This window comes from Carcharhinus amblyrhynchos, chromosome 3 (genome assembly GCF_965287045.1).
Source record: "Carcharhinus amblyrhynchos chromosome 3, sCarAmb.v2.hapA, whole genome shotgun sequence".
NCBI classification, from domain to species: Eukaryota; Metazoa; Chordata; class Chondrichthyes; order Carcharhiniformes; family Carcharhinidae; genus Carcharhinus; species Carcharhinus amblyrhynchos.
The window spans coordinates 129,837,474-129,851,900 of NC_137326.1; the positions used below are offsets into that span (position 1 = coordinate 129,837,474).

The 14,427-nt window shown below is 42.6% G+C and overlaps 2 protein-coding genes across 2 annotated transcripts in view; one reads left to right on the forward strand and one right to left on the reverse strand.

The window, feature by feature from the left end:
- Positions 1 to 14,427, forward strand: part of LOC145341129 (mediator of RNA polymerase II transcription subunit 12-like protein) — a 564,757-nt gene that overhangs the window by 178,431 nt on the left and 371,899 nt on the right.
- LOC145341546 (P2Y purinoceptor 14-like) lies at positions 8,986 to 10,438 on the reverse strand. Its single transcript, XM_080186523.1, has one exon. It carries the CDS (start codon positions 10,436 to 10,438, stop codon positions 9,308 to 9,310), a length of 1,131 nt encoding a protein of 376 aa, XP_080042649.1. The 3' UTR covers positions 8,986 to 9,307.

Here is a 14,427-nt window from a genome sequence, read left to right on the forward strand (position 1 = left end):
CAGAGCATATAAAGCACAAACAGTTCAGAGATTACTGATTAGAATGCGAATCCTTACACCTAACCTGCTGTTCAAGACCTGAAGTGGCCGACAATGTGAGTGGAAGGAGCACTGATCACAGGTTACAGAGATGTGTATTGTCTCCAGACAGTACAGTAAGTGAGGTTTTGCAAACCCAGGCAAGTCACGGGGGTTACAGATAGTGCGACATGAACCCAAGATCCCTGTTGAGACCGTCCTCATATGTGCGGAACTTGGCTATCAGTCTCTGTTCAGCGACTCTGTGCTGTCGTGTGTCGTGAAGGCCGCCTTGGAGAATGCTTACCCGAAGGTCAGAGGCTGAATGCCCGTGACCACTGAAGTGTTCGCCAACAGGAAGGACATCCCCCACAACGATGGCATTGCTGCGACTGCCTCAGTACTCAATGCTGACAACTGCCAGTTTCCAGATGCAATTTTACAACTCATCCGCTTTATCCTGGACCACAATGTCTTCACCTTCAACAACCAGTTTTTCATCCAGACACACGGAACAGCCATGGGGACCAAATTTGCACCTCAATATGCCAACATCTTCATGCACAGGTTTGAACAAGACTTCTTCACTGCACAGAATCTTCAACCAATGCTATACACTAGATACATCGATGACATTTTCTTCCTATGGCCTCATGGTGAACAATCACTGAAACAACTATATGATGATATCAACAAATTCCACCCCACCATCAAACTCACCATGGACTATTCCCCAGAATCAGTTGCATTCTTGGACACACGCATCTCCATTAAGGACGGTCACCTCAGCACCTCACTGTACCGCAAGCCCACAGACAATCTCACAATGCTCCACTTCTCCAGTTTCCACCCTAAACATGTTAAAGAAGCCATTCCCTATGGACAAGCCCTCCGTATACACAGGATTTGCTCAGTTGAGGAGGATCGTGACAGACACCTCCAGACCCTGAAAGACGCCCTCATAAGAACAGGATATGGTGCTCGACTCATAGATCGACAGTTCCGATGCGCCACAGCGAAAAACCGCACCGATCTCCTCAGAAGGCAAACACGGGACACAGTGGACAGAGTACCCTTCATCGCCCAGTACTTCCCCGGAGCGGAGAAGCTACGACATCTTCTCCGGAGTCTTCAACATGTCATTGATGAAGACGAACATCTCGCCAGGGCTATCCCCACACCCCCACTTCTTGCTTTCAGACAACCACACAACCTCAAACAGACCATTGTTCGCAGCAAACTACCCAGCCTTCAGGAGAACAGTGACCACAATACCACACAACCCTACCACAGCAACCTCTGCAAGACATGCCGGATCATCGACATGGATACCATCATCACACGTGAGAATACCATCCACCAGGTACACGGTAAATACTCTTGCAACTCGGCCAACATTGTCTACCTGATACGTTGCAAGAAAGGATGTCCCGAAGCATGGTACATTGGGGAGACCATGCAGACGCTACGACAACGGATGAATGAACATCGCTCGACAATCACCAGGCAAGACTGTTCCCTTCCTGTTGGTGAACACTTCAGTGGTCACAGGCATTCAGCCTCTGACCTTCGGGTAAGCATTCTCCAAGGCGGCCTTCACGACACACGACAGCGCAGAGTCGCTGAACAGAGACTGATAGCCAAGTTCCGCACACATGAGGACGGTCTCAACAGGGATCTTGGGTTCATGTCGCACTATCTGTAACCCCCATGACTTGCCTGGGTTTGCAAAACCTCACTTACTGTACTGTCTGGAGACAATACACATCTCTGTAACCTGTGATCAGTGCTCCTTCCACTCACATTGTCAGCCACTTCAGGTCTTGAACAGCAGGTTAGGTGTAAGGATTCGCATTCTAATCAGTAATCTCTAAACTGTCTGTGCTTTAAATGCTCTGACTGAGGCCAGAACTCTCCATTCACCTGACGAAAGGGCTAACCCCGAAAACTTGTGAGTCTATTATCAAATAAATCGGTTGGACTAAAACCTGGTGTTGTCAGACTTCTTACTGTGTTTACGCCAGTCCAACGCCGGCATACCCACATCATTTCAAAGGTATGCCACTCCTTTTTAAGTTTCCACAGTATGTGAAGCAATTAGATTAAAAGATAGTGTTACAAAAGTGTATTTGCATGCACATTTATATATAGAATAGTGAAATTTGCATTTTAATCTAACATTTATGAATTTTATTTGGAGGATAACAAAGACTGCATCAGGCAGGGTATTTTTGCGAACAGCGATAGCCAGCTTTAACATGTCGCTGACTTAGAGCTGTGATTTTGAAGTTTTACTCGGGCAGCATACCTGCTATTGATGTGCTGTTCCATCCATCTAACCTCATTCAGTAAGGTTATATTTCCCTTACTAGCTGTTCACTGTATTTTGCAGACATAGAAGCAGAAGTAGGTCAATCAGCCTCTGGGAGTTGCTTCTCCATTCACTAGGAGCATGCCTGGAGGTTTGAGATTGCAATGAAGGCAAAACTGTCAGTGGGAGTGTTCCTCTGCAAATGACAGGAACTAGACACATTATCGTGGATGCTTATCTTCGCAAGGTTAGTGGTTATCTTCACAAGCACTGTGGTTAACACTGCTGCTTCACAGCACCAGGGACCAGCGTTCGATTCCCGGCTTGGGTCACTGTTTGTGTGGAGTTTGCATGTTCTCTCCGCCTCTGCGTGGGTTTCCTCTGGGTACTTTGGTTTCCTCTTACACTCTTAAAGATGTGCTGGTTAGGTGCATTGAACTACCAGACTGTGGCAGCGAGGGAAATTTCACAGTAAACTGCGTTGCAGTGTAAGCCTTACTTGTGACTAATAAATTAAATAAACTGACTTGAAATGCCTTTAGTTTAAGATAAAACAGACTGTTCTGAAAAGGGGGGAATTTCCTGATAAGTACTTCAGTTTGGAGATGTACCCAAATGATCTGGTTGCCGTAGGGAGTCAAACTTATTGAAGTGGAGTGGCAGGTGACAGCTTTTCACTGCATCTCAGGAAAAGGGACAGTTGTTGTTTAAGATGCAGAAACAATACCAGCTACACTTCAGGACAGAGTATCCAGGAAAATATAAATGGGGCATATGAGAAAGGTACTACGAGCATAATCATGGATGACTTTCATCGATAGGAATAGATTGGGCAAATCAGGTAGGTAAAGATAGACTCGGAAATGAGTTCATTGAAGTATGTTTGGGACAATTTCTCAGAGTAGTACATTCCAGCATCAATGAGTAAGGTAGACCTGTTAATGTGCAATGAAAGAAGATTAATCAATATCCTCACAGTGAAAGAGCCTCATGTCAACTGTGAATGTAACATGATACAATCTCCCATTCAGTTTGATGGTGAAATGTGTGGGCCCAAGACTTGTGTTTTGCGTTTTAAACCGTGGGGCGGCATGGTGCCACAGTGGTTAGCACTGCTGCCTTACAGCACCAGGGATCTGGGTTCAACTCCCCGTCACTGTCTGGGTGGAACCTGCATGTTCTCCCCATGTCTGCATGGGTTTCTTTTGGGTGCGTCGGTTTCCTTCCGCACTCTGAAAGATGTGCCGGTTAGGTACTAAATTCTCCCTCTGTGTACAGGTGCCGGAGAGTAATGACTCGGGGATTTTCCCAGTAATTTCACTGCAGTGTTAAATGTACTTGTGACACTAATAAATGAAATAAATACAAAGAATAAAATAGAAATAAGTGTATGAAGGCTGAGTGTCTAAAGTGAACCTAAGTCATAAGGTAGGACAATGGAGATGTAGTGGCTGAAATTTAAAGAGATACTTAGTTGTAGAATCATAGAACCCCACAGTGTAGAAGGAGGCCATTCAGCCCATCAAGTCTGTACCAACCACAATCCCACACAGGCCTTATCCCCATGCATTTACCCCAGCCAGTCCCCCTGACACTAAGGGGCAATTTAGCATGGCCAATCCACCTAACCTGCACATCTTTGGACTGTGGGAGGAAAATGGAGCACTCGGAGGAAACCCACGCAGACACAGGTGCAATGTGCAGACTTCGCGCAGACAATGACTCAAACTGGGAATCAAACTCAGTTGTCTGGCTCTGTGAGGCAGCAGTGCCAATGACTGTGTCACTCTAAGCAAAGATTTATTCAATTGAGGAAGAAAGACTTCTTGAGAAGAATGCATCATCTGGAGCTAAATAAGGAAATTAAAGATGGTATCAAACGGAAAGAAACAATGTACAATTTTGCAACGATTAGTGATTCATCCAAAGATCAGTCAGATTAAGAATCAGCAAAGAATAACTAAAAATTTTAATAGAGGCAGAAATGGGAGCATGAGAGAAAGCTAACTAGAAATATGAAAACAGGTCATCAGAGTTCTCCAAGAATTTAAAAAGGAATAAATAAAACCAGTGTTAGCCCTCTAAAAAGTGAGACTGGGAAATTAGTAATAAAAAAGAAGCAATTGACAGAACTATTGAACAGGTGTTTTGTGTCAGTCTTCACTGTGGAAAACTTGGAAAACTTCCCAAAAACACTTGAAAATCAAGAGGTGAAAGAGAGAGAGGAACTTAAAACAATCTCAATCGTCACAGAAAAGATAGTGGGAAAACTATTTGTCTAAAGTCTGACAAGTGCTGAGGACTTGATGGCCTGCACCTTAGGGTTGCAGAGACAGTAGAGATATCTTCCAAAATTTCTCAGATTCTGGAAGGGAAGTTTAAGTTTATTTATTATTGACACAAAGTAGCCTCACAATAACGCTGCAATGAAATTACTATGAGACTCTCCTAGTCACCACACTTGGGCACCTGTTTGGGTACACTGAGGGAGAATTTAGCATGACCAATGCACTTAACCCACACAAACACAGGGAGACCATGCAGACTCCGCACGGGGTATGATCCAAACAGGGAATTGAACCCAGGTCTCTGGCGCTGTGAGGTAGCAGCGCTAACCACTGTGCCACCACGCCAGCCCTGTGCCATCAAGTGGTTTGGAAAATAGCAAGTGTAACAATTTTATTCCAGAAAGGAGGAAACCAAAGGCTAAGTTAGCCTAACAGCTGTGCTAAAGGAATTTCTAGAATCCACCATTAAGGAGGTTGTAGTACGTTACTTAAATCATAGAGGTACAATGATTCAATATGGGTTTTTCAATTTGAGGAAGTAACTAAATAAATTTCCAAAAAGCATTTGGTAAGGTGCCTCATCAAAGATTACTACACAAAATAAGAACTCCTGGTGTGGGCTTGGCATATTAGCATGGATAGAAGGACTGGTTAGTTAATGGAAAGCAGAGAGTAGGGATAAATGAGTCATTTTCAGGTTGGCATGCTGTGACCAGTAGTGTGTCACAGGGATCAATGCTGGGCCCTCAACTGTCTACAGTCTATATTGATAACTTAGATAAAGGGACTGAATATATGATAGCCAAATTTGCTGATGACACGAGGTGGCATGGTGACACAGTGGTTAGCATGGCTGCCTTACAGTGCCAGGGACTTGGGTTCAATTCCAGCCTTGGGTCACTGTCTATGCAGAGTCTGCACGATCTCCCTGTATCTGCATGGGTTTCCTCGGGGTGCTCCAGTTCCTTCCCACAGTCTGAAAGACACGCTGGTTAGGTGCATTGGTCATGGTAAATTCTCCCTCTATGTACCTGAACAGGTGCTGGAGAGTGGCAACTAGGGGATTTTCGCAGTAACTTCATTGCAGTGTTTATGTAAGTCTACTTGTGAAGCTAACAAATAAACTTTAGAAAGGTAGGAAAGTAAATTGTCAAAAGGAGGTAAGAAACCTTTGAAGGGATATAAAAATGTTAATTGAATAGGCAAAGATTTGGAAGATGAACCAGAACTGCGAAATGTGTGAATTTGTTTAATTTGGCAGAAAGCATTGAAGGGCGGTATATTATTTAAACGGAAAGGGAATGCAGACTTTTGTTACAGAGGGAATTGGCATCCTGATAAATGAATCACACAAAATTAGAATGCTGATGCAGTGGGTAATTAGAAAGGCAAATGAAATGTTGATATTTATTGCAAGGGGAATGGAATATAAAATTAAATACATCTTCACTCAGAGAGTGGTTGGGTTGTAGAATGCACTGCCTGCTGTGATAGTGGAGTCGGACACTTTAGGAACTTTCAAGCGGTTATTGGATATGTACATGGAACACACCAGAATGATAAGGAATAGGATAGCTTGATCTTGGGTTTGGACATAGCTCGGTACAACATTGAGGGCTGTAGGGCCTGTACTATGCCGTACTGTTCTATGTTTCTATTTTACTGCAGCTGTACAGGGCCATGGTGGGACCACATCTGGAACTCTGTGTACAGTTTTGGTCTCCCTGTTTGAAAAATGACATAATTGCATTCGAAGCAGTTCAGAGATGATTCATTTGACTCATTCCTGTACTTACCTCACAAAGTAAAAAGTCTGACAACACCAGGTTTCAGTCCAGCCGATTTATTTGATAGTAAATTCACTAGCTTTCGAGTTAGCCCCTTCATCAGGTCAACGCCGGCATATCCACATCATGACTTACTTCACAAAGACAGGATGGGCCTTTATCCATTGGAGCTTGGAAGAATGAGAGGTGATCTTACTAAAACAAAAGATCCTGAGGGGGCTTAAGAGGATGGATGCTGGGAGGATGTTTCCTCTTGTGGGATAGACTAGAACAAGGGGGATGCTGTTTAAAGATAAGAGGTCTCCTTTTTAAGATAGACATTTCCTCGCAGAGGGTCATTAGTATGTGGAATTCAGATTTTTGATAGACCAGGGAGTCATGTCTTACGGGAGGGCAGACAGGAGTTGAGGTTGAAATCAGATCAACCCATGATCCTACTCAATGACAGAGCAGGCACAAGGAACTGAATGGCTTACTCCTGCTCCTAAGTCCCATGCTCCAAAGCTACGATGGGCAGGCAACGTGAACTGTTTTGTATTAACAAACAAGCAGGATGCTGGTGAGAATTCCATTTCTGCTGTTCAAAAGATTGGGAAAAGAATAGATTGACTTTTGGAAATTTAAGGAATAGGAAGTCGTGCCGATATGCCTTGCTGGTGATAACTGGAGCTGGAATGCTTGAATAGGGAGTGAAGCGATTGTAGAAAGACAGTGGAAGTTTGGCCCTGGTGTGATGGGGAGAAGTAAATCTCTGCTGGAGAGTGGGATTGATCATGTAACGGTACGTATCAATGAGAAATAAGATGTTGCTTAAAGCCTGAAAACGTATTCCAGTTGTGACGAAGGCTAATCCAGATGTGAAGCGTTGACTCTGTTCGCTCTCCACAGATGCTGTCAGACCTGCTGAGATTTTCCAGCATTTTCTGTTTTTGTTTCGGATTCCAGCCCCTGCAGTATTTTGCTTTTATTTCGGATGTGTTAGTGACTGTGGAATGTACCATTCTGTTTTGTTTCATGTAATTGATACTTCTAAATCAATTTCTGATCCATGTTGAGTTTAGTTTGTTACAGCAAAAGTCTTAAAATGTGGAATCCTGACCATTGGTTTATTGGTAGTTTGGGGAAGTTTTTAAAACGTAAGCAGTCGCTGTGAGGATTGTAATCCTATTGTATATCAACCCGAGGTGAAGGAGTAAGACAGATATAATGCAAATAACAAAGAAGTGTACCATTGTTCACCAATAGGTGGTGGAAGTAACAACCTTTTTAAATGATGCAAAAGAGTCTTATTCAAAAAAATTGAAAGACATTTAATTTATTTCTTTTCACATGCCCAATGGCCACTTTACAATAATAGAACAAATTTTAGAGCATTTCAGTGCTTGTTTCACTTTAAATTTGCTGATGTTATTCGGGAAGTAGGTAGTTGTGCTCTTTATAGGCAGGGTTTTTTTCATAAAATGCAAACTCCTTCCTGTTTTCATCTGAAGGCTCTTTTTAAATGGCTGAAGGGCCCCTGGGTAAGGATAATCCCGTACGTCCTCAAAACTAACTCCCCTTTCAGTGTACGCACATGCACACGTGCACGCACTCGCATGCACACATGCGCACACGCATTCAGTAAAAGATCTGGAATTATAATGAGTTAGATTTTACAAGTTTATAAGATGATGAGGGGGATAGATAGAGTGGACGTGCAGAGACTATTTCCTAGGGTGGATGTAGCTGTTACTAGGGGGCATAACTATAAGGCTCATGATATAGCAGGGACGTCTTTACTCAGAGAGTGGTTGGGGTGTGGAATGCACTGCCTGCTGTGATAGTGGAGTCAGGCACTTTAGGAAATTTCAAACGGTTATTGGATAGGCACATGGAGCGCACCAAAATGATAGGGAGTGGGATAGCTTGATCTTAATATCGGACAAAGCTTGGCACAACGAGGGCCGAAGGGCCTGTGCTGTACTGTGTTCTATGTTCTATTTGATAGTCACGAAAACCCATCTGGTTCCCTAATGTCCTTTAGGGAAGGAAATCTGCCATCCTTACCTGGTCTGGCCGACATGTGACTCCAGATCATCCCGTTTACCCTCCTTGTAATGTATGTTTAGGGACACATCCACATGCGCAGACATGCACATGCGAATTCAGTATAAAATCTGAAGTTAGAATGAGTTAGATTTGATTGCCATAAAAACCCATCTGGTTCCCTAATGCCCTTTAGTGAAGGAATTCTGCTGCTCTTTCCGGGTCTGGCCCACATGTGACTCCAGTGTGGTTGACTCTTAACTGTTTTGTGAAATGCCCTCGCAAGTAGTTCAGAGGCAATTGGGGATGGGCAATAAATACTGGCCCAGCCTGTGACACCCACATTCCATCAATGAATAAGAAAAAATGTTAAACTTCCGCTGAATGTAGAGGATGATAGAGATGTGACAAAATTGCAAGTACCCAATGTAATCAAAATAATTTTCGGTATATTTGCTGTACTTGCCCCTCACCCACTCCCAGTTTTCTGGTCACTGAACCAATGACATATCACACGTTTGTGCAGTCTCTCTCATTCTCTGGGTATTGCCAACATTTCTCATTAAAATTAATGGGCCAACAATGTGGCTGTACGTTGCCATATTTCCCCAACACGTTCATGTTATATGATGTACTGGTATGAACAGTGGACACAATGGAACATGATCAGAATGCTTCAGTCAGTTTACATCAAAGTCATGTGAAGCATTGAACTCAGCGGATGAATTTGATTCACCTCATTGCAGTTTGTTGAGACATTCTGATAAGAAGACAAAAAAGCGACAATACTTCAAAAAGGCTTCAATCACTTGGAAATAATTATTCAGTGGATGTTACACAAATTCGAAGCCACAATCCTTCCCATTCTCCCATTTTTTTTAGCAGCTCATAGGGTGTGCCATGTTTCCTTCTTTGAGAACAGGTGTAGGCTCAAGGTTCATAATTGTTGTTACATTCTTTGGCACCACTGAAGTGGCGATTGTCGGCTGGTCGGGTACGGCTCGTGAAGGGTTACTATGCAAGGACAGATCGTTGCGTGGCGCGTTGTCCATAGAAGTTCTCTCCAGACCTAACTTTGCCCGGAATGCCTTGCAGAACAGAAAGTAGATTACTGGATCTAAGCAGGCGTTGAGTGTTGCCAGCACAACGGTAAATTCCTTAAAGTGGAAGAGAGACCTCTTCCAAAAACACCCAGTGATGACACCGATCTGGCTTAAAATGTAAGGAAGCCTCGCGATGTGGTAGGGAACAAAACACACCACAAAGACAGCAAGGAGGATTAGAATGTTGTTCTTTGCCTTGGCTTGCTTTCTGAGGGAGCTTGCCGATGGGGATTTGTCAAGACGTTTTGCAGTTTGAAAGTAAAAGAAGCAAAGCGCTATCAACACACAGAGAAACAGAAATGTGCAACCAGCGTGGAGGATTATATGCCAGTGAACTCCTGAACCAGTTCTGAATTCTAAGCATGTTTCTTTTGTTTTATTCTGGGATGGTTCTTTCCCTGTCAGAACCATGTGTGAAGTTCCAAGGCTGAGAAGGACACACCAGGTTCCGACGGAGACAATTATTGCAGATCTGAGCGTTTGTAATGGATGTGTTTTGAGTAGTTTGACAATTTTCAGGTATCTGTTGGCCGCAATGTATCCCAGGAAGAGAATGCTTGAATACATGTTCAAATAGAGGATGCATGTTGTGTAACTGCAGTAGATTTTTCTCATTATTGTGAAGCCCAAATTGTTCCCGCTAGCTATTCTTATCGGCAGTGAGAGGATGAGCATTAAGTCGGCTACCACCAAGTTCTTTAAATAGATGATGATGCTGTTGCTGTTGGGAACGTGAAAAAAGTACACCCAGAAAGCCAGGCTGTTGAGAATGATTCCAACGACACAAATTAATGAATAGGCAATAGTGGTAAAAATTGCAAAGCCGTTAGAAGAAAATTGGCAAGTGGCGTTGTCGGAAGAGTTTGTGCTTGTAACAACCTCGATGCGTTCTGTAGAATTAGCCATCAATGCATCTGAAATTTAAAGAAAAACATGCTATTTTTTTTCCAGAAAAATGTCACACTACAATTTGCAAAAAGGGGTCATCCTTGAAATGAAAAGGTTGTGGGACCAGGGATTCAGCATTGAATCAAATAATCATTGTTTGATAGTTGTTTGTTAATATATTTTCCATCTGTTATAGAACGTTTGAAATGCAACAATAGATCATGTTGAGGGACTTGATGTGCACTGTGAGGACGCAAACATTTTTTCTCAAGGAAGTGCATTTAACACTGCCTATCTTAAACAGGAAACCACTGATATAATATATTCTGCAATGCTGTGATAAAATATATAACTACAGCTTCAAGACTTTGTGCATGTTCTTCTTGAAAGAAGCAACTTAAAAGTTTATTTATTAGTCACAAGGAAGGCTTATATTAACACTGCAATGAAGTTACTGTGAAATTCCCCTAGTCGCCACAGTCTGGCGCCTGTCTGAGTCAGTGCACCTAACCAGCACGTCTTTCAGAATGTGGGAGGAAACCTGAGCACCTGGAGGAAACCCACGCAGACATGGGGAGAACGTGCAAACTCCACACAGACAGTGACCCAAGCCAGGAATCGAACTCAGGGCCCTGGTACTGTGAAGCACCAGTGCGAACCACTGTGCTACCGGGCTGCCCCTTGCATTCATATAGAACCTGTCATCAATTCAGGTTGTCCTAAACCCACTTGTGGCTAATGAAGCACCTTCACTATTGTAATATATGAAGTACAATCTTCCACAAATATTAGTGCTTTGAACACCCTAATGAGAATGCTTTGGATCTAGTCTTCTGGAGTCTCGTAAATGAATCATAATTATTGATTCTTATTTCTTAACTGATGGATCAGTAAACATCACAAAATATATGAGGGAAACTCCATTGAGTTTGGTTGTCAGCTCATGACTTGGGCTCATTTCCTGCTATCTACTGGTCCTCTATTTTAAACAAAAGCTTGCTGAAAAGTCTAAATATAAAGTCTAAATTTCAATAATATGTGAATATTGTTCATAATCTGTCCCTCCCCCATTTAGATTTATTTACCTTAGAACAGAGACTGCTTATCTTCTGGGTCTAACCAAGGATTTGTTTATCTTTATATATTTATTGGTCACAAGTAGGCTTACATTAACACTGCTATGAGGTTAGCGTGAAAATACCCTAGCCACGCTCTGGCACCTGTTTGGGTACCCTGAGGGAGAATTTAGCATGGCCAATGCACCTAACCAGCACGTCTTTGTGAATGTGGGAGGAAACTTGAGCACCCGGAGGAAACCCGTGCAGACACGGGGAGAACATGCAGACTCCAAACAGACAGTGACCCAAGCTGGGAATTGAACCCAGGGCCTTGGTGCTCTGAGGCAGCTGTGCTATCCGCTATGCCACCGTGTCACCCTGAAATGCACTGACTTTTCAAGTGTTTTTCTAGCATGTTCTCTTCCTGTCCTTGTTATCTGTTACTGTAATTTGTCAGTGATTAAGCAAATTGCTGTGGAGATATGTGGCAGATTAAGATTTTCATAGAAGTTTGCTGTCAGTATGTGTGTGACACAGGCAGACAATCATTGTCTAACCGAGGAAGGGATTTACACAACCGATCCTCCTATCTTTGTGAGTGTTTTTCTCCAGTATGGTTATTGGTTCTTCTGCTGAGTGCTGGATTCATAATTGAAAATTTAAGAGAAAAAGATGGTAAAGTGTAAGGTTTTGATTTCAGTGATAGTTATTTAACAAAATTTGCTTTAAAATCATGGCATAAACTTTCTTCCTTAAAATTTATTTTGCAAAACATACTTTTGTTGGAACAAGTATGGAATTTGCATTTCTCTGGTGACTTTCAGTTCTGAAATTTTGCCCTTCGAGTAAAAAGATCACCCTAGATTATGCACTTAACTTTCTGGATTGTGCCATATAGAGACCTCCTGTCTCTAATGCGAGGGCTCTACCACGCTGCCAAGGTGGACTCTTTGTTGCTGTAGAATTTTGTTGCTGTAGATCTAGCTGGCCATAGATCTCTCCACTTCAGAGGGAAGATTTCTTTAATGGCAAGGGCCTAATATGATTCCATACATGTTTAAGAGAGTTAATCAACGCTGAGACTCCCCTCACAATGTTTAAACAGGAACAAACCCAAATGCCTGAGAGATAATAAAACCAAGTGCAGTGATCACTGATGTGGTTAGATTAATTGATTATGTGCAACTCTTTGAGTTCGATTTAGTTCAATCTGTCTGATTTAACATTCTCAAGTGATCTTCTAATGCAAAAGAAACACATTGAGGTGAAAAGGGTTCCTTGGAGAGGCAGGGATCAAGTTCAGAAAGAATAACCATTCTCAACGTGACACGGATGGTCACAGTGCATAAAATTCCACAAAGACAAAAGAAAAATTACCTACCTGAATGGATGTTCATGATGTGGTATTTAGCCTGTGACTGACAGATCAAGAATTTCTTGCAGCAATACTGAACTTGTATGTAGTAAATGCCTTATTTAGCCTCATGATATTGGTCAGTTTGTGGTGTTCAGCATATTCCTAAACCAGAAGTCGGAAGCAGTGTGGTAATTCCAACCAGCATTGTCATTTTCAATAGTTGTGATGTGCAAAAGGAAATAGGGTATTTTTGTTCTTGCTTGAAACATGCGCATTGCTGGCGACACCAGTCTGGTTTCCCATCCAGAATTTCCCTTGAACTAACTAGATTTATTGGGCTACTTCAAAGGGGAAGTTAAGGATCAGTCAGATTGCTGTGGTCTGGGATTCCACGTAAGGATGGCAGATTTCTTTCCCCGAAAGGCGATTGGAGAACCCGATGAGTTTTCAAGATAATTGATGTTAGTTTCATGGCAATTATTCATACAAACATAGAATCGCACAGTGAAGGAGAGGCCCTTCAGCCCATCGAGTCCATACCAAATTCATTTTTTGAAGGGGTAACCAAGAAAGTAGATGAGGGCAGTGCAGTTAATGTTGTCTACATGGACATTAGCAAGGTCTTTGAGACAAGGTACCGCATGGTAGGTTGTTGCATAAGGTTAAATCTCATGGGATCCAGGGTGAGGTATCTAAATGGATACAAAATTGGCTTCTTGACAGATGACAGAGGGTGGCTGTAGAGGGTTGTTTTTCAAACTGGAGGCCTGTGGACTGATGAATGGCAGATGGAGTTTAATTTAGACAAATGCAAGATGATGCATTTTGGTAGATTGAATCAGGACAGGGCTTAATCAGTTAATGCTAGGGCACTGGGGAGAGTTACAGAACCAAGAGAATAGGGGTACTTGTTCATAACTCCTTGAAAGTGGAGTCACAGGTGGACAGAGTGGTAAAGAAGGCATTCATCAGTCAGAGCATTGAATACAGGAATTGTTGAAGTTGTACAAGACATTGGTAAGGCCACACTTGGAATACTGTGTACAGTTCTGGTCACTATTATAGAAAGGATATTATTAAACTAGAAGGAGTGTAGAAGAGATTTACTAGGATGCTACTAGGACTTGATGGTTTGGGATATGGGGAGAGGCTGGATAAACTGGGACTTTTTTCTCTGGTATGTAGGAGACTGAGGGGTGATCTTTTAGAGGTCTATAAAATAATGAGAGGCACAGATCAGCTAGATAGTCAATATCTTTTGCCAAAAGTAGGGGAGTCTAAAACTAGAGGACGTAGGTTTAAGATGAGAGGGGAGAGACACAAAAGTGTCCAGAGAGGCAATTTTTTCACACAGAGAGTGGTGAGTGTCTGGAACAAGTTGCCAAAGGTAGTAGACAGGTACAATGTTGTCTTTTGAAAAACATTTAGATAATTACATGGATAAGATGGGTACAGAGGAATATGGGCCAAACGCAGGCAATTGGGATCAGCTTAAAAAAAAGGGCGGCGTGGGCTAGTTGGACTGAAGAGCCTGCTTCCATGCTGTAAACCTCTATGACTCTTTGACCGACACATTAGAAACACCTAAACTC

Coding starts and splice junctions, on each gene's coding strand:
- LOC145341546 (XM_080186523.1), bottom strand. CDS start 10,438: ATGGCTAATTCTACAGAACGCATCGAGGTTGTTACAAGCACAAACTCT.